At 49.8% G+C, this 20,269-nt stretch overlaps 1 protein-coding gene across 1 annotated transcript; it reads left to right on the top strand.

Moving 5' to 3' along the window:
• Nucleotides 1-246: 246 nt before the first annotated feature.
• Fam83a (family with sequence similarity 83 member A) lies at nt 247-19,584 on the top strand. The gene is made up of 4 exons (XM_015486513.2): nt 247-1,310; nt 7,592-7,759; nt 9,658-9,782; nt 18,064-19,584. The coding sequence occupies exons 1-4, from the start codon at nt 831-833 to the stop codon at nt 18,596-18,598; spliced, it is 1,308 nt and encodes a 435-aa protein (XP_015341999.1). The 5' UTR covers nt 247-830; the 3' UTR covers nt 18,599-19,584.
• Nucleotides 19,585-20,269: the final 685 nt, after the last annotated feature.

Consider the following 20,269-nt stretch of genomic DNA (forward strand, 5'->3'; position numbering starts at 1 on the left):
ATATGCTTATTCCCTTCAGAACTGAGTTCACATGATTCATTCGTAAGTACTGCCCCCAGCCCTCCAGCCCCAGGACAGATGTCATCCATTCCTGAGCCAGGACACAGCCTCCGATTCTTCTCCAGACCAATGGGTCAGTGTTGGCTCAGCCTCTTTGTGGACTCTGCAAACAGGACAATGACAAACCAAAGCAGAGATAGGAGGGCTCATTCACAGGACCACGGGGAGGGGTACATCGAGCCCCTGGTGGCTGGTGGTCTCTAATCTGCATTCTGGTTTTCCTTCCTTTTCCCAAGGCTCACCATGGCCACAGTACTGTCTCCCAGGGAAATTCTTGCCTCTTGCCTTTGAACCCAGGAGCACAGGAGGGTACCTTATGGCCCTGGTACCCTCCTCCTTCAGGCCCACTTGTCCATGGGCTGGGAATTGTTCCTAGCTTTGTAACAAAGGCCTGGGGCTCCAGCCTGGTGAGTTGTGCAACCGAGCGGGAGAGCCAGCTCAGCCGCAGCTGGAGGAGAGGAAATATCCCATGGCTGACTGTGCCAAGGTGGAGACTGAGCCAGCCCTCGGGCCTGCGGGCTGGGCGGTGGCCCTCGGAGATAAGCCAATCCCTCAGCTGCAGGTGAGGATCCCTGAGAAGCATTGTTCAGGGACAGAGGTAAGTCACTTCTCTGAGCCAGAGGAGGGGTGGCAGGTACCCTGCACCCAGCCCAGGAAGCAGGTGGTCTCCAAGAGTGTCGGGAGCCCCACTCCTCCGTGTGTTCCGTGCTCCCCACATCTGGAAGAGCTCCAGTGTCTGCCTCTCCCTCCACAACTGAGGGACGGGGAGCATGAGTCGGTCAAGGCATGTGGGCAAGATCCGGAAACGTCTAGAAGATGTCAAGAGCCAGTGGGTCCGACCAGCCAGGGCTGACTTCAGTGACAACGAGAGTGTGCGGCTGGCCACAGATGCCCTCTTGGATGGGGGTCCTGAGGCCTATTGGCGAGCGCTCAGTCAGGAAGGTGAAGTGGACTTCCTGTCCTCTGTGGAAACCCAGTACATCCAGACCCAGGCCAAGGAGCCCCCCTGTGCCCCGGATCTTGCAGGAGGGGCTGAAGCAGGCCCCAAGGGACTCGACTCCTGTTCCCTGCCATCAGGAACCTACTTCCCTGTGGCCTCAGAGGGTAGCGAGCCAGACCTGCTGCATACCTGGGCCTCAGCTGAGAAGCCCTACCTGAAGGAAAAGTCCAGTGCCACTGTGTACTTCCAGATGGACAAGCACAACAACATCAGAGACCTCGTACGCCGCTGCATCACCCGGACCAACCAGGTACTGACGGGGTGCCTGTGTCCCCTTGGCCATGGCACGTAGAGCAGGGAGAGGGGATGTGTCCTGCTCTCGGGGACAGAATCCAGGTAATTGGGGTTTAGGATGGAGTTGGGGACATTGTGCTCTGCCTTGCTGTGGATCACTGACCTCCTAATGTCACCTGTCACAGCCTGGGCACAAGCCTCCAAAAGCCATCACTGGGACTCTTGCAGTCACTTCCTCCCTGGCCCTGCTCTTCCCTCTGGTTCCCAAACCACCCAGTCTCCATGCTGCAGAAGAGTCTTTCCCTTTCCCTTTCCCTGAGAGTCTAACTTGGCCCCTTCCCTGTTTAGTGCCATCTGTAGCTCTGTCTGCAACGATGGGAGGAGCAAAGTCCTTCTCGGGGCTCACAGCCCCCATCACCTCCTCCCACTCAACCCCGTGGGCCCTGTGGATTCTTCACCCACCAAGCTCTGCCTTCAGGTCTTTGCATGCCGCCCCTCTGCCTGGGCGCCCCTCACTGTCCCTGATGCTACTCCTTCTTGGGGAAGACTGTTCTGAATTCCCCAGGCTGGGTTAGGAGCCCACTCTAATGAGGGAGACCTCTCCATTGAGGCACACCCTTGCCCCTGGTCCTTTCAGACCCTGCTTAGACCTGCCTGCCCACAGGTGCTGCTATGGCACCTGAACCAAGCCAGCAGCGAGGCAGAAGATGGGGCCCACAGCAGGGAAAGTTTCTCCCTCCCTGGATATTGATATTTTAACCAATATAGACTTTAGAAGAGGAAGTCCTTAAGACAGAGCATGCATCGGCCCAGTCAGGCCAGGCCAGGAGTTCTCCAGAGCCCTGTACCTCCGTCAGCAGGGGAATAAGTGGAAGGACTTGCCATTTGGGGCCTCACCCTTCCCAGGTGCACTATTTAGCATAGGGCTATGGATCTCCTCCCTCCAGAAGCTGCAGAGGGGCAGAAGTAAGAACAAACTTTAAGGAAGGAATTCTGACATCTGTAAAGATTGACAGATTCATCATCTGTAGAGATTGATTTTTGCCAAATGTGTTGATACATTTGGAATCCTAGCTACTTGGGAGGCTGAAGCAAGAGGATTGCAAGTTTGAGGCTGGCCTGGGCAATATAGGGAGATATTGTCTGAAAACCCAAAATGAAAAGGGTCAGGGGTGTAGCTCAGTGGCAGAGCCCCTGGGGTTCAATCCTCATTGCTTAAAAAAAAAGTCTTATTTTTCTTTTTGTAACTAAAACTATTTATTTTGTTATAGTAAAAAATTAAAAAAAAAAAACTCTTAAAAATACATGCTGATATTTTAGCTTATTTTTTGCTAGGGTCCCAGTTTCATGACTGAATCCCCTCCCAGGGTCAATACTGTGTGGAATCTCGAGGTTCTAGAGAAGGCCACCAAGGTGGGGAGGCTATATGCAGAAAGGGAGGAGAGTGAAGATTCTGGAAACTCAAACGGAAGGTAGCAATGGGCAGAGTGGCTCCGTGTGACTGGGCTGCTCTGGAGCGTGTTTCATGTTTCTGTGACAGAGAGGCATCAGATTGACAGACAGGTCTGGGCAGGCAGCCAGGAGCCTAGGCTGCCTGAGGCCACCGGCGCCACCTCTTTCAAGTCCCCTGAACTCCTGGCACTCAGCCTGCATGCTAGACAGAGGTCCCTTCTGGCTCCCAAGGCCTGTTCCCAAGTGTGTTTCTCAAGCCCAGGGTTCACACACTTGGGAACAGGCCTTGGGAGCCAGATGTCCAGTGCCCTTCTGGGGGTGATATCCAGTGCCCTTCTGGGGGTGAGACCAGAGTCGCAGAGAGACCCTCCATCACAGCAGCAGCTGCAGAGCAAGAGTCCTGGAAAGAGGCCAGTCAGGGCCTGAGAGACACAGCCCCTGCTAGAGCCCCTCACCTCCTACTGCCCAGCTTACAAGGCACCCCCTCCACCTGTGTGGCCCTAGGGTCTGTTCATGTCCCTTTGAACAACTCAGCATGTTATAAATTTAGGACAACACTAAAACCTGCAGATTTCACCTAAAAGTAAGAATTTCTAGCTCCCCTTGGCAGATAGGGTGCTGAGCTGTGGTCACCTCTTGGGTCCTCTTTGCCACACAGTCCCCACTACTCCCTGTTGTCTTGGGCCCCTAAGGCCTTCAACCAGTTTATCACTAACCAGGCTTCTGCAGGCTGTTTGTGATATTGCTGTCACACACACACACACACACACACACAGACTCGTTCACACTCACATGCTCACTCACACACACACACACTCACACACACGCACACACTCACACTCACACATGCGAGGGCTTGGGGATGGCCTGTTCCCAGAGCTGTGGCAGCAGGTTGGGCTGGTGCCCGGTCACAGGCTGTCTGCAGAAGTAGAAGAAGGAGAGAGGGAGGAAAGGTGGGTTGAACTCCCCTCCCCTGTGGCCTCATCCCCCTGGAGAGGAGGAGAGAGGGGACAAGCTGAGGAGCCGGCCCTTCTGGAGCAGTTCCCACTCCCCAAGAAGCAGGAGCCACCTTCCTTCCAATCCCTTTACTCCACAAAGCGCAGGATGGCAGAGTGGGACAGGAGAGGTCACTTGTCCTTGGGGAGCTTCTGCCGTCCACTTGCTCCTTGCAGGGAGAGGATCGGATGACATTTCAGGAAGCTGCCCCAGGCCTGGGCAGCCCTCAGTGCCTGGAAGTGGGTAGAAGGTGACTAAGGCAGGCTTCCCAAAAAGGTGGCCTCAGAGCTGAGTCGCTAAAGCTGAGTAAGAGTTTGCCAGGCAGAGAAGGAGAGGAAAGGAAGTCCAGTCCTAGGGAGGGTCAAATGCAAACATCCAGGTATCTGAAAAGTCTCATGTGTCCTGAATGTGGGCAGACACCATTGGACCCTGGTAGGACTCGAGCTTGGGGATATGGGACTTCAAGGAGGGGTGGAGCTTGGGGATGTGGGACCTCGAGGAGGGGTGAGCAGTGGGGACAAGGAAAGGTGGGACAGCAGCACTGTGCCTTCTGTGTTGAGCCAAAGGGTGTGAACAGCAGCTCCCTAGGGTGGTCACCAGTCCCTGCAGAAGGCGGAGGCCCTCCACAGGTTCCCTGAGGACCAGCCTCTCCTTACTCGCCGCTTACCCAGGGGAAGCTGGATCATCTTCGTAGACTTCCACCCAGGCCAGGTATCTAGCAGACTGATGCAGGAGACAGAAGAAGCCACACTCCTTGGTGAAGGCAGACATCACAGAAATCAGCAAAATGTAAACCCAGAGGGGATCCATGGTAGAGCACGTGTTCAGTCCACATGAGGCCTTGGGTTCCATCCCCAGCTCCACCATATGCACGTGAAAATGTGAAACAAGTGAAACAAGGTCACTCTTCTCGCCATATTTTTAGAGCTAGTTCTTTTTTCTCTGTTTTCTTTTTTTGTACTGGGGATTGAACCCAGGGTGATTAACCACTGAGCCACATCCCCAGGCCTTTTTAATATTTTATTTAGAGACAGAGTCTCACTGAGTTGCTTAGGGCCTCACTAAGTTGCCGAGGCTGACTTTGAACCCACGATCCTTCTGCCTCAGCCTCCAGAGCTGCTGGGATTACAGGTGTGTGCCACTGCACCCATCTTAGAGCCAGTTCTTTTCATTAAGCCTGTCATTTTATGTTAATATATAATAGGTCGCCTATTGATATCTTAAAATAATTAATAAAACTATTCAAAAATTTCTTAGTCTTAGATTCTGATATGCTAAGTATTGATAGCTTTAATCCACATAAGTAAAAGCTCTTTGAGATTGTCGATGATTTTTAAGAGAAGAAGGAAGGGATCCTGAGACCAATAAACCTGGGAAGTTTATTAGGCAAGCCTAAGGCCATTGGAGAATTTGGAGTGGAGACAACATAGAATCATATTGTCTGGCAGAGAACTTGGAAACTGGAATTTTTTTTTTTCTGGATTATTCCTCCTTCATTTTCTCTCCCTCAGGCTGTATCTAATGTAGACAGACATCAGAACTCTTCTTATAGACCTGGAGCAGAATAATGGGGCACAAGTTCTGGGCTGACGTCTGGGGCTTGTCTACCCCAGTCCAGCTATTTGGCTAGGGAAGGTTCCCTGGCTCCTCTCCTGGGAGGCTGGGGGACTGGTTGTGGAAATTTCATGAGATAGACCTATTGCTGGTAGTAGGCCAATAACAAAGCCTTGCTATTGTTATTACTCATCCTTCAAAATAAAGACAAAAACAAAAGGAACATTAGAATATAGAAGGGAAAAAGGAAAAGCAGGAGTGAGCACAGATTGGGGGTTGGGGTGCTGAGTGCCCCCAGTGGCTGACCCCAGCACTGGGGGTGGTCACACCAGGACCTAAATCCCATTTCCTTTCCCACACCCTGCCTTTCCAGAAGCAGCAGATCTCCAGCCCCTGAGGAGCTCCCATGTGTCAGGATTGGCTCCCCGTCCCCAGGCTGGCCCCATGTGCAGGGTCTGCCCCATCAGTCTAGCAACCCCCTGCCTGGGCTCATCTCTCAGAAGCTGTGGACTCCTGGAGCTGGCCTACCAGGCTCCGCTTCCAAAGCTTCTTCCCTTTCAGCAAGGTGTTATACAAAGGTCTTCCTTGTTTCTCCTTCTCAGCCAGCCTCACCTGCCTGTGCTGGTCCCTCTGATTGGCCCTATCCAGATCCAGCCCTCCCTACCCTGTCCCTTTTGTTTATGCCCATAGAGGAATGAACAGTCCTTTTAACCCTCTTCCATAACGTGTGTTAAGACCACAGTCTTGCACAGTGTTATTATCTAACGTTGTCTGTGCTTTCTTATGAACAATGCATATAAAAAATGATAGTCATATTTAACAACATGTAAAAATAACCATGTTTACTTGAGTGTGGAGCTTTTATCTACGTTATAGTTAGACCCACATTGCATGATGGCTAAAACTCCATTATTGAAGAGTGTTTTTTAGGCAAAGAAACTGAGACCCAGAGAGGTCAAGTGACTTATGTAGTCATTCAGCTGGTTTCCAGAAGTTCCAAGACCGGAGTCAAAGTTTCCTAATCCCTCCTACATCTCTATTCCTCTTTACTACCCATCTGTGTTAGTTTCCTGGGGCTACCAGAGCAAACTGGCACATGTTTGCTGGTTTACAACAAGAGAAATTTATTCTCTCCCAGTTCTAAAAGTCAGAAGTCCACAATCAAAGTGTCATTTGGGCTGTGTTCCTTCCAAAGGCTCAAGGGTTCCTTCAGTCTCCTGGTTTCTGGCGGCTCCAGGCATTTCTTGGCCTGTGTCTGCCCAACTCCAATCTCCACCTCTGTCTTTACACAGTCTTCTGGTACCTCTTACAAGGACGCTTGTCACTGGACTTAGGTCCCACTGAGTAATCCAGAGTCACCTCACCTTGAGATCCTTTATGTAACTACATCTGCAAAGACCTTTTCCCAAATAAGGTCTCACCCACAGATTGTGGTGGTTAGGATGTGGACTTGTATTTGGGGAGAGCACAGTTCATCCTGCTACACCCTCCAAGGTGGCACTCCCATCCAGGGACTGAAAAAGAGTAGTTCAAACCAGTCATTGACCTCAAATTAACCCAGCTGAAAGCCAAAACCCACAGGAAGCCAACAGGACAAGATACTGTGCACCCATATTTCTGAACATTCTTAAATCAGAACACCAGGTCATTTCCAAACCTGCCCCGTCTCTAGTCAACCATCTCTGCACCAGTGCTGTCTCAAAGGAGCAGGGACTCGCGGGCACAGAACTGGAAGGATTCACTGAGCTATCAGAGTGGAGGCTGTCTCTTTTGTCAGTACCTCTGAAGTGGAGGCATTTATCTTTCAGCACAGAGAGAGGGCCCTGGCCATCTTTGGTGCCGTAAGCTTAAATGTATGCAAACCTAATCCTATGATAACAGGGCTGAGTTCTAATGGGTCTTATTAGAACTCCTTTTGTGATACCCGGTGGAGGGTGAGCAGTTCCCTCCCTGTCCAGACAGCCATGGCGGCTGAGAAGAAAGCCAGCTCCATGAGGTGCCTGGCCCCTCTGTTCTCCCCTTCCAGCCTTCTCCCCGTCCCCCTCTGCATTCTCGTCCGACATGGGCATGGGGACCTAGACAGTGCAGTGGGAGGTGGGTTCAGGACAGGGACAGAGACCTCCACTCTAGCTCTTTCTTTCCCCTCCTTGAACCCTGCTCACTCACCCTTCCTCCTACCCCCTGCTTTGCTCTCCCCTGGCCCTCTCAGGGATTGGGGCCTCAGTAAATTTGGCTGAGACTGGTTAGCATCTGGCCCTAACTTCCCCAGTAACTGAGCCCTCTGCCCTGGCCCAGGTCCTGGCCATCCTGATGGATGTGTTCACGGATGTGGAGATCTTCTGTGACATTCTAGAGGCAGCCAACAAGCGCGGCGTGTTCGTCTGTGTGCTCTTGGACCAGGGAGGTGTGAAGCTCTTCCAGGAGATGTGTGACAAGATCCAGATCTCTGACAGTCACCTCAAGGTAGGGGTCCCCATGAGAGTCCTAAGGGAACTTTGTATCAGTGAGGATCTAATGGGCTTTGCCATGGTAACACCCCCCCCCCCCATTTAATGATCCCTGTATGGATCAGATGGTCTCCCTCTATCTAGTGACTACGCCATAAGGAACACATGGCCTCCAAAACAGCAGGGACAGAGGGAAAAAATATGGCAGGAGGATTCTGCAGGGTGTTCTTAGGATCTGACCTAGAAGAGATTTCCATCACTTGCACTCGTAACCCATTGCCCCTGCCTGGATGCCTGGGCCTGGAGTGAGTGGGAGCCGTGCCTGGTGAGCATCCCTCTCCATGTATCCCTCCCCTCCTCCCAGCTGGGGAGCCCAGTGGATGTGCCTCCCAGGACAGGGCAACCTCAGCACCTGCGGATACACGGGCAGAACTCCTGGGCCCAACAGGAAATTAAGGCTCTTGGACTTCACTGAGCCTCCCATTTCCGTCTCTGGCAGGAGGGAAAGAAACCCAGAGACAAGAATTAATTGGCCACGCAAACTTGAGGGCAGTGAGTTCAAGATCATAGGGAAAACCACCCGCATCTTTCATGAGTAGCTCAGCTGGACAGAGGATGGGTGGTCCTCGGGACTCCTTTGGTGACTCCCCTCAGCTCAGGCAGGTTGGCCTCCGGGAGAGCCTCTCAGACAAGGATGAAGCCTCCTCCCTCCCTCCCTCCTGTCCAAGCTGATGGTGCCACGGCGGTGCTGCCTGACATTACCTGGTCATCCCTCCTTTGCGGAGGCCACGGAATCAGGTCAAGGGAGTCGGGGCGAGCCTTGCTTCCGTGGTGCACACTGGCCACACCTGACCGTCGTCTGCTCACCACAGGACAGTGGGATGTGTCCCCCTCCCACCATCTCACAGAGAGCCTGGGTGTGCCCCTCAGAGCCTGCCTGGCGACATTGGTGGCATCTGGCAGTGTTTCACCTCCCCAGCCTTAACCCTGAGACAGAGCCCCACGCTTCACCTGCTTTTTCATTTCTTTCAGGCTTCTGAGGGGTTCCACCTAGGGCCGGGCAGCAGGGGCTGCTGGGGAGGCCAAGGACAAGTAGGGCCAGGATTTGGGTAGAGGTCACACCCTCTCTGGACCATACAGGATGCACTGGGAACTTCACAAAACCACTCCCTTAGACTGCTCTGGGCTGAACCTCTCCCCAGCTTGCGGTCAAGAACACATGTCACCAAACCAGTTAGGAGGCTTGCCCCTAAGTAAGTGACAGACTTCTTGTGGCCTGTGGAGAGCTAGGCTGAGGGCTCCACAGGCGTCAGGCCCTTGTCTTGTTTGAATTTTGCCCTCTCCCCCCATCCCTTTTTCATTGCCAGCTAATGCTAGGGCAAAGAGGAAAACTTAGAAAGTCTAGCCAAGCAAAAAGAAAAAAATGGCCCTAATCCCACCTGAGAGCACATGTTTACAACTTGATGACCATCCTTCCGGACTTTTCCCTATTCAGACTGTCTTAGTCTGTTCATGCTGCTATAACAGAATACCATGGAGTGGATGTCTTATAAACAGCGGAAATTTATTTCTCACAGTTCTGGAAACAGGAAAGTCCAACAGGAAGGTGCCAGCAGGTCAGCGTTCAGTGCGGGACCACTGCCTTGTTCATAAAGGGATGCCTTCTCACTTTTTCCGAGACTTGGCAGAAGGAGGAAGGAGCTCTCTGGTATCTCTTTTAAAGGGACACCAATCCCCTTGGTTAGGGCTCCACCCTCATGACCTAATCACTTCCCAACGGCTCCACCTCCTGATACCATCACACTGGGTATTAGGTTTCTACACAGAATTAGGGGGGGCACATTCAATCTACAGGTCAGTCTATATCTGCAAATGTGCAATTCTAAGTGGCACATTGATATTTCCTTCCAACAGAACATTGCCATCCGGAGTGTGGAAGGAGAGGTGTACTGTGCCAAATCAGGCAGGAAATTTGCTGGCCAAATCCAGGAGAAATTCCTCATCTCAGACTGGAGAGTTGTCCTGTCTGGATCCTACAGGTGAGCACTGGGTTCCCTCCTGGTGAGGCTTTGGGACTTTGCGGTGCCAAGGGCCAGGTGAGATACAGACCAGCATCTAGCTGCTCACACACACCAGCAGCAACCAGGGTGTCTTGTCTTATCACATAGATGGGATGGGAGACACAAAATATGTATCCATTCAGGGCAGAAAAGGCTTGCCATGTGCCTCAGTTTCCCCTGATATTGCAACAGGATATAGATTGCTCTTTTTCTCTTCTCAGATCTCTTCAGTGTGTCTTCAAGGTGCTTTTATTGTGCGTGCCCATGCTCTGTTTCATCTTTACATTTTTATTACTTTAATACAACAAATTTATTAAGATTTATTAATTCACACACCAAACAGTTCACCTGCTTAAATATACAATTCAGTTTTTAATATGTGCAGTGTTGTGCAACCACCCCAAATTAGAATATTATCCTCACTCCAAAAGGATACACCCTGCCCATTCACAGCCACTCCCCATGGCCCCAGCACAGAGGGTCCCTAGGTAAACACCAATCTACTTCCTGTTTCTATAGGTTTTTCCTGATTTGGACATTTCATATGAATAGAATCATATAATATGTGGTCTTCTTTCACTCAACACAATGTTTTCAAGATTCACACCACTGGGGAGACACACCACATTTTATTTATCCATTCATCAACTGATAGACATTTGTACTATGTCCACTCTTGGGAACAATTCTGCTAAGAACACTCCTATAAAATGTTTTTGTTAACTTATGTGGTTTTTTTTTTTTTTGCTACATTAAAAAAATTTTCTTAGTTATACATGGACAAAATATCTTTGTTTATTTATTTTTTTAATATGGTGCTGAGGATCGAACCCAGTGCCTCACATGTGTGAGGCAAGCACTCCACCAATGAGCCACAACCCCAGCCCTTTTGGCCACATTTTTAATTGGTGCATATAGTTGTAGAGAATATGGGATTTATTGTTACATATTCGTACACGCACACAATACAAAATATAACAATATAATTTGGCCTCTATCACTCCCCAGCACTTTCCCCCTCCATCCCCTGCTCCTATTCCCTTCAACTTAGGTTTTTTTTTTTTTTTTTTAATATTTATTTATTTATTTATTTTAGTTTTCGGCAACATCTTTGTTTGTATGTGGTGCTGAGGATCGAACCCGGGCCGCACGCATGCCAGGCGAGCGCGCTACCGCTTGAGCCACATCCCCAGCCCTCAACTTAGGTTTTTAACTCTCTTCATTCAGTATGTGCCTCCCTGGGATTGCTGGGCGATGGAGTGATTCTGTGTTTAACCTCTCAGGGAGCTGACAGCTCTTTATTCCAAAGTGGCTGTATCATTTGCATTTCTCCCAGCAATGTCTGAGAGTTCCAATTTCTCTGATCCTAGGCAATGCTTGCTGCTGGTCGTTATAGCCATTCTGGCGGTGTGAAGTGATATCTTTTTGTGGGCTTGGTTTGCATCTCTGAGGCTAAAGATGCTGAAGTCTTGTGCTCTTGGCCCTTGGAACATCTCTGGAGAAATGTTTGTTTTTACCACTTACATCAAGACCCTGCATCCAAATGTCTGACCCTCCACTTATTCCACAATGCTGCCTTGCTTGGGTCTCTCTTTGAGACCTACCTTCAGATCCTAAAGTACATTCTGCTAAATGTCCTTGGTGGTGGCACTGGGGATTTGATAGTGGGTTTCAGGGAGGGAGGCAATGAGGGTGCAGTCATGGAAGGGAGGAACAGCTGAGGCCATTTGTGAACACTGAGTTGAGAAGGTCAGGAGTGTAGCAGAGAGTGCAGTGGGGATCTCCCTTATTCCACTGTGAGCCCAGGAGCGACTGATAAAATAAAATAAAATAAAATAAAAGCAGGAAGGCAACACCGGGAAAAGACGGGAGCAGAGTAGGCTTACAGCACAGCAGGACAGGGGATCGGGAGACCTGCAGCATGCCCTCCTTCCCCAGAGCAAGAGCACGATACACCATCCAACAGCCACAGGGAGGCAACTGCAGAATCCCCAGCCAGGGATGGAGGAGCATAAAGGGAGGGAGAAAAAGGAAACAAAGGCTTACATCTGAAGTGCACCATCTTTCTTCAGGTTATTAATGCCTTTGTGCTTAAATCCTACTTTCTGTGATATTAATATTTCCGCCTTTGGTTTTCTGTTGAAAACAGAAATTTATACAGTGTCTTCATCCATTTGGGCAGCTATAACAAAATACCATCACTGGATGGCTTATGAACTACAGATATTGATTTCACACAGTTCTGAAGGTCTACGGCCTGGTTCATAGGCCCATGCCTTCTCACTGTCTTTATGGTGAAAGCATGTCTTTGCCCCTTTATGGCAAAAGGAATAAGGGAGCTCCCTAGGGTCTCCTTTATAAGGCACTAATCCCATTCATGAGGCCTCCACCCTTATAACTAATGACCTTCCAAAGGCTCACCTCCTAATACCACCTCATTGGGGATTAGGGCTTTCAACATTTGAATTTTGGGAGACATAAAACCGAATACTTAGCACAAAATATATATTTTTCCATACCATTTTCATTAGTCAGCTTTGTGTTACTTCAACAAAATACCTGCTTCTGAGGCAAGTAACTTTATAAAGAGAAAAGTTGTATTTAGCTCACAGTTTGGGAGGTTTATTCTAAGATCAGGCAACTTCATTTGTTTGACTTCTGGTGAGGGCAGCACACCATGGCAGGAGTGTGTAGAAGCAAGTGGTCACATCTCAAATCAGAGCAGAGAGGGGACAGCAGGGTCCCTACATCCCTTTTGAGGACATGCCTAAAGACTGAGGACCTCTCCCTAGGCCCCAGCTCCCAAGAACACCACCCTGGGGACCAAGCCCTTAACAATACGGAACTCTGGGGGGCACACCCATATTCAAATCATGGCACTATTATTTTCACACTTTCTGTTAGATTTTGGCAATTGTCCCTGATCCCAGAAGCCAAACTGGAGTGAGGAGTCTGTGTGGAAAAATTATCTCTCACTTTAGTATCACTTTAGTATTCATATAACATAAATATAACCACTTCAAAAAACACCATTCAATGGCATTTAGTACATTCAAGACATCGTACAACCATCACCTAGTTCAGAAATATTTTCATCATCCCCAAAAGAAACCCCATGCCCATTAAACAGTCGTTTCCTAACCCTCCACTCCCCAATGTGCATTTGCCATGTGTTTACCTTTCTAGGTGTTTCACATAAATACAATCATACGGTACATGGCATTTTGTGAATGGCTCCTTCCACTTAACATGATGTTTTCAAGGTTCACTCAAGTTGACAAATCGCAGTACTTAATTCCTTTTTATTATTGAACAATCTTCCATTATATGAATGAACCACAATTTGTTCATCTATTCATCCACTTATAGACATAGGGGTCATTTCTACCCTTGGGTGATTGTGAACGGTGACTAAGAATTCTTGCAGAGACTGAAGCCCCACTTCTAGTCACTTTCTCCTCTGGAACTCAGGTTTTTGCCTCAGCAGAGGGAAAGGAGGAGATGAGCCAATGTCTGGAAGAGCTGAGAGTGACTGGAACTTGGGAAAGAAATCAAAGCAGGTGCCACCTGAGCTCCCTCCCTGCAGCAGCCCCTAAACAGTTCACTTTAAAATGATCTATTTTCAATAGATCAGAGTTTGGATACATTTAAAAGAAAAAAGATTTCCCCCAGAAACTCTTATTTATAAGACCACACCCCAAAGTTAAAGATGAGGAGACTGTTACTTTTGAGCAATTGCGCACCTCCAGAAGCTACCATCTACATTCTGCATTCCGTGAACTGGAGAGGCCTGGGAACGCTGCTGCTGAGAGACTACTAATGCAAGGGGCTGAAAAGAAAATGCAGAGAAGCAAGTGCCTGTTGTCTGTGTGCAGAGTGAAAACCAATGAGGGAGCTCAGGGGGTGGAGAGATTTTGAACCCAAGGATCATTTCAGGGAGATCAGATCCGGGCCTCGGTGGGGGGGTGTTCCTCCTGATAAACCTGCCTTAGGCACCTCGGGGAGACAAAAAGCTCTGTTCATCTTCAATTTGTCAAAATGGGAAACTTTTCACCCTCTGATCCCAAAGTTGGTAACTGTTTTCACTTCTGAACAAAGCCAAACAGAGTATCATATATTATGTTTTTCCCCAGGAGAATAACCATTTGAATTTGTTAGTTCATAACTGCTCTCTGATTTTTTTCTCTCTGGGCTGTTTTCCTCATCAGAACAAAATGGGAAACACTCTATAAGATTGTTGTGAGAATTAACTAAAATAGCAAGTGCAAATATTTAGCTACCTGACACACGAGATACACTCCAAAAATGTTTATGTAAGTCAGGTGCAGTGGTGCACACCTTTAATCCCAGTTAGCTACTCAGGAGGCTGAGGTGGAGGGTCCCAAGTTCAAGGCCAGCCTCAGTAATTTAGCAAGGCCCTGTCTCAAAATAAAATTTAAAAATCCAAAGAGGCATGGAGAAGTGGTCATGGAGGAGGGCACGTGTGCTGTGAGGTCAGCATGAGTAAGCATGTGCTCTGGGGCGGGCCAGAGGGGGCCGCCCTTCTTCTCGCAGGCTGACAGTATTGCTTAGAGTTGGGCCTTGAATGATGAGGAAGTTCTCATGGGGTGAGGGGAAGGTAGGCAAAATCAGGCATCAGGAACAGCATGAGAAACAGCACGACACTGGCATGGACTTCCAATTGGCCCCTGCCCTGACCCCAATGCCACCCGTGGGTTTTTCTCTCCCAGGGACAGAAAGATCCAGATCAAATCATTCCCATCTTTAAAATCTTTCAACTCTTGCCGCTGTTCTTAGAAAACAAATTATAAATCCCATCCTTACCAGGCCTCCCTCTCGGCAGCCTGTCTCCTGTCCCTCCGTGTTGGAGCCACACCCACTCCTCCTAAGGTCCTCACGCTCCTTGGTACCCCCAGACCTTGGCTCTTGCTGCTCAGGGCCTCTGCTGAGGCTCATTTGCTCTGCTAAACCCTCGTCTTTAGGACACTGACCTGGCAGCTTGCAGATCAGTGCCTCAGAGACCTTCTCTGATCACCCCATCCAGAGTCCTGTGGCCCTCACCGGCTTCAGACTCGTGGCAATTTGTAATCATTTGTGTGCAGGCTTGTTTGGCCAAAATTGTAAACACTATGAGTTCAGAGAGGGGCTGCTCTGTTTTCTCCTCCATTGTGTTCCTGGCACGTTGCATGTGCCCATAAATCTTTGTTGAATGAATGGTGAATAAAAGCAGGTTGGGTTCCTGCCACCCCGTGTGGTTTAAGGAATAAAGTCTTCCAAACTGTGTCACCATCCATTAGTGGGGTGTGAAATCAACTTAGTGGACGATGTCCAGAATTTAGTGAACATGAAATAGAGTAGAATAAAAATAAACGGCACACAGAGGAAAGCTGAAGTCCGTGGCTGGACCTGGAGTGAGAAGCACTTTCCAGTGGAAGCCGGGGAGGCACGGCAGTCACGCTGGACCCGCAGTGGCTCTGAGGTGACGCAGAGGAAGCTTCTGGGTGTGAGCAGGCTGTGGTGGCACAAGATAGGGAGTCCCCCAAACATCAGCAATGTGAAAAGGCCGTGGTCCTCTGCCCTGGCTGCTGACTGACTGACCTCCCCCATCTCTCCTCTCCTCCAGACTCTCAGAGGTTTGGGTTTTGTTTTTTTTTTCCCCTTCTTGTCACATTTTATACTTTTCCAACCAACACAAAAACAAAAAGACTGACAATACCAAGTGTTGGATTTCCGGGATCTTAGACACATTGCTCATAGGATGGCAAGTGGGGACAATGACTTTGGAGAGTCTGGCATTTTCTCCTAAAGCTGAATCTTCACCCTTTATGATCCGGCAGTTCCACTCCTAGATAAACACCTGAGGGAAACATGGCCACACTCATGGTGGAAGGCTCGTGTGAGAATGTTCACAGCGGCCCTGCTCACGACAGAAATAATCCAAGTGTCGTGTGTGGCAACAAGCCACAATATGAACACACCTTAGCAAGGTGCTGTTAAGTGGAAAAATATCCCCAAAGATTAGATGCATGTTAAAAAGAACTAAAGTGAAAATACTCACTTTCAAGAGTATATTATAGCCGGGATTGTGTGATGGCATGTCTGTAATCTCAGCAGCCCCGGAGGCTGAGGCTGGAGAATCTCAAGTTCAAAGCCAGCTTCAGCAACTTAGTGAGGCCCTAAGCAACTTAACAAGATCCTGTATCTAAATAAAAACTAAAAAGGACTGGGGGCATTGTTCAGTGGTTCAACCCCAGTTTAGGAAAAAAAAAAGTGTATATTATACATCACTTTTAATTATGGAAAAAGAAAAGACAGGGAGTTATGATCAGAGGGTTCATGGTGCTGATTTCCTTTATTTTACACTATTTCTTTTTGCAGAGCTGAGGATTAAACCCAAGACCTCACACATGCTAGGCAAGTGCTCTACCACTGAGCTACACCCCCAGCCCAAAGCTGATATTTTAAAGTTTAGGATCCTAGGAATGGATTGCAGGGACACCCATGTGGCTGGGTGCCGGTCATGGTCAAGAGGCTAGCTTTTATTTAGGTGGGGGTTCATAGGCACTGATGACATTATTTTAAAAACCTAATAAAATTGATAAATGAATAAAACATGGGCCTTGAATAGGCCAATGAAGAGGATGAGTCACGAGCCAAAGATCATGACTCAGTGAATGCTATGTACAATAAAAATCAAGCATATTTCTCCCCATGGATTGTGGAAAGAAAGAAAGAAAGAAGAAAGGAAGGAAGGAAGGAAGGAAGGAAGGAAGGAAGGGAGGGAAGGAAGGAAGAAAGAAAGAGGGTAAAAGCTAAAGCATGTGATAAACAGATGTACTGAGCAAATATGGGCATGCAGGGAATGAATAGGACACACAGAGGTAGCCGGGGTGTCACAGATAAGTATGGGGAAATGGGAGCCACATGCATGCAGAAACACAGGGGCTTAAGAAGTTGCCAGGATGCTTTGGACCTGCTTTTTTAGCAGAGCCACCAGCCATGTGGCCTGACCTGGCCTGGTTGCGAACAGCAAGGTGTGATTGGTTTCTCTTGCGGCCCAGCCCCACTCTCCCCGTATCTGCCCTCTTCCCTATCACCTGCCTGGCTTCTGGCTCAGCATCAGCACCCAGCTCTCCGGGGCTGTGGGTGCTCCTGAGCAGGGGAGAACGGTTTAATCAAAACCTTATTCTTGTTCCCAGGATTATCCTGGTCACATTTGGGCCCACACTATCTGACAGAGCAGGGATTCTAGGGCTGGGGCCAGGCCTTTGGGTACAAGACAGGCAGACTAGGGCTGGAAGCTGAAGACCGTATCCTTAGTTGCCCCTTTCTGTTTAGCTCTGGCACTGTCCCCACTAGTTACCCAAGTCCTCTCTGTCCTTCCCTTGGCACTCCCCACCTGGATCTGGTCTCTCTGAGTAGGGACCCAGTAACCCTGTTTGATCCTCCGGGCAGAGCTGTCAGGATTTTTAAGGATTTGGGTAGGGGTGAACTGAGAGAAGTTTTTCATCAGAGATAGAAAAGAATTTGCTTAAACAGAAAAATCACAAAACACAATACCCAAGCCCTCTAAATGGAGGGCCAGGGCGAGACTTTGAGGGCGTCTTCCCATGGTGTTTAGATGACTTTCTTGCATAAACCCAAGCTGTCTGCATTTGCTTCCTGTGGCTGTGCCCTGTGCTCCCTGTCCCGTCTCTCAGATCCTGACTTGAAAATGGGGCTGGGTCCTCTTCACAAGCACTTCAGATTATCGCAAAAACACAGCTGGCCATTCCAGGAGCAGCCACCTTCTAGCAGTCATTCTTTGCAGACCCCTGAGTGGTGGCAAGAGGCAGGTGTCCCACCTCACAGGTGAAGAGACTGAGGCCTCAGCTGCTGAGTGACTCCTCTGAGCACAGAGTGGGGGCAGCTGGGACTCAGCTGCCACTCAGCTCCTTTCTGCCTCCCCAGGGAGTATGTAAGGGCCCTGATCTGAGCACCAGGAGGGAGCCTTACAGCTGGGGACTCGATTGCCCTCATAATTGCTCATCTGCAAACATGTCCTGGTCTCTGAGCCTCCGTGTCTGCCTCTGTTAAGGGGGAAAACGACAGCTAGTCGGGGTTCAGATAACAGGGTTTCCGCCAGGATGAAATGAGCCTGCTCAGGAGTTGGGGGCCTTATGTGCACCCCTCCCTTCCTGCCCTGAGAGGTCCCTGGTTCACAGACATGTCCTGCCTCTCGCGCCCACTTCCTCACCCCCTCTCTCCTCTTGTCCTTCAGCTTCTCCTGGCTCTGTGGACACGTCCACCGGAACATCCTCTCCAAGTTCACGGGCCAGGCAGTAGAGCTGTTCGATGAGGAGTTCCGCCACCTCTACGCCTCCTCCAAGCCCCTGATGGGCCTGAAGTCCCCGAGGCTGACCACACTCCTGCAACCCAGAGAGGGTCCCAGCATCCCCAACGGCCGTCTGAGTGGCAGCAGCTGCTCTGCCAGTGACCGCACATCCTCCAACCTCTTCAGCAGCCCGTCGACAGGCAGCAACCCCCACAACCAGAGTGTGTCCATGTCCTCGGGGCCTGGCAGTCCCCTGGTCCCAAACCCTCCCCCACCCCCCAGGTTTCAGCCTTACCATGGGCCTTGGGGAGCCCCGTCTCCACAGGCCCTCTTCTCCCCCAGGCCTCACGATGGCCCTCCCACCCCCTACAACAACCTCAATGCCTACAGGCCCACTAGGCTGCAGCTTGAGCAGCTTGGCCTAGTCCCCAGAGTGACCCACATCTGGAGACCCTTTTTACAGGCCTCACCTCATTTCTGAAGGGCTCTGCTGTGCTCCCAGGGCCAGGTCAGGGCACTTCTGAATTTGTTGGTTCATAGACCCCACCTCAACAACTAAGAGTGTTGAGCCTGATTCCTTCAAAGGCACTTGGACAAAATCATCGCCTATGTCAGAATGTTCCCAGGCCTAAAACCATCTGCTTGCAACCCCCACCAGCCCCTGGGTTGCCCCTCACTGGTTTGGCCTATGCAGCCCTTTCCAGAAGGTTTCAGGAAGGCGGGGGTAGCAGGGAACTAGAGGACAAGATCATGACAACCGAGCCCCTGTCTTCCGAAATCACCCAGAGCTTCAGTGTTAATGGAGTCCCCAAGTCTCCATGATGTAAAAAAGGGGCAGATGTGGTGTGAGACCTGGGAACTTTAGACTCTACCACACAGAAGTGAAATTGAGTCTTACAAGCACAAAAATTAAGGAAAAACCTTTATTGGGGCCTTCAATTGGAAAGGGAGACACAGCTCCCACATTAAGGTCAGGCTGGCTTGCTGGAACAAAAAAGGGCCTATTTTTACTGGCTGCTTACAGGATGGGGGCTCAGGAATGTGGCCCTGATGAGCTACGTGAATGCACCCCAGCTCTAGTGATGCCCACTGTTGAGGAGGTAACTGAGGCACATGAGCCAAGATCTAGGGGTGCATTTGCCCTTTGTCCTCATCACATATGCAGCTTAAGTTTTACGAATGGGTAAACTGAGGTACCAACATGTAGATGACTGGTAGGTACTTCTGTTTCCCAGGAACGGTCCACTGCCTGGAGATTTGGATAAGAAAGAGTCAGGAGAGGATGTGGGGACATTCTGGATGTTTCTGGGAGAGTCAGAGAAACTCCTCTTCCCTAGAAATACTGGGCTACCCTTGGTCCCAGTGAATTAGACAGATGGCATCTATCTTATTTTTTTTTAATTCTATTCCTATCTCATTTTCCTTCTTCCCTCCCCCCACCCAGAAAGTTAAAAAAATAAAAAGAGACCAAGAAACCTTTGGTTCCTAATGGTATTTCAGCCCCAGCCTGCGGCTGCTGTTTCCCAGGCAAGACTGAGATGGGGGTAGAACTACCAGGCCTGGCTGAGCCATCAACTGAGAAAGCTGAGGGAAGGGGAAGGCTTCTTGGGTGACAGAAGGTCCTGAGCCCAGCTCTCCAAGGCCCGCCCTGCTGGGTTCAGCCCTGGGGAAGGGAAGACCCAGCTCTATCCTGACTTCTCCCCACCAGCCATTTTCCCTCTATGGCCAATCTGTCATCTTAGGGCGGTTCACAGATACGCTATTCCACCTCTCCTGAGTCCTCGGACCATGGCAACAGCCTGCTGGCCGGGAAGGTGGGTGTGCTTCACTTTGGCTAGTGACACGTGAGTGGAGGTGCTGGGATCACTGATAGACCCAACCTGGTCTTTTCTTGCGTCCTGGTCTAACAATCACCTCCAGGCAGAGGCATGGGGAGCCTGGGTGCAGTGACCCACATAGAGGGAACCCTCAAGCTGAAGCCCTCTCCCACCAGCCTGGGTGCCTAATAGGCCACAATCAGTAGACACCACTATGGCCACCCAACCACCCACCCAGATATGTAGTAGGAACAAGAAATAAGCCTGTGTCATTTAAGCCACTGAGAAATGGGTGTTTCTTTTTTGCACCATGACCCAGTTTTGCTGACTCTAAG

Source organism: Marmota marmota, unplaced genomic scaffold, assembly GCF_001458135.2.
Source record: "Marmota marmota marmota unplaced genomic scaffold, marMar, whole genome shotgun sequence".
NCBI classification, from domain to species: domain Eukaryota; kingdom Metazoa; phylum Chordata; class Mammalia; order Rodentia; family Sciuridae; genus Marmota; species Marmota marmota.

Excerpts from the sequence above, each read along its gene's own strand:
- Fam83a (XM_015486513.2), top strand. The coding sequence starts at position 831 with ATGAGTCGGTCAAGGCATGTGGGCAAGATCCGGAAACGTCTAGAAGAT. Across the intron at positions 1,311-7,591 it reads GCATCACCCGGACCAACCAG|GTCCTGGCCATCCTGATGGA; the intron begins GTACTGACGGGG and ends GCCCTGGCCCAG. Across the intron at positions 7,760-9,657 it reads TCTCTGACAGTCACCTCAAG|AACATTGCCATCCGGAGTGT; the intron begins GTAGGGGTCCCC and ends TCCTTCCAACAG.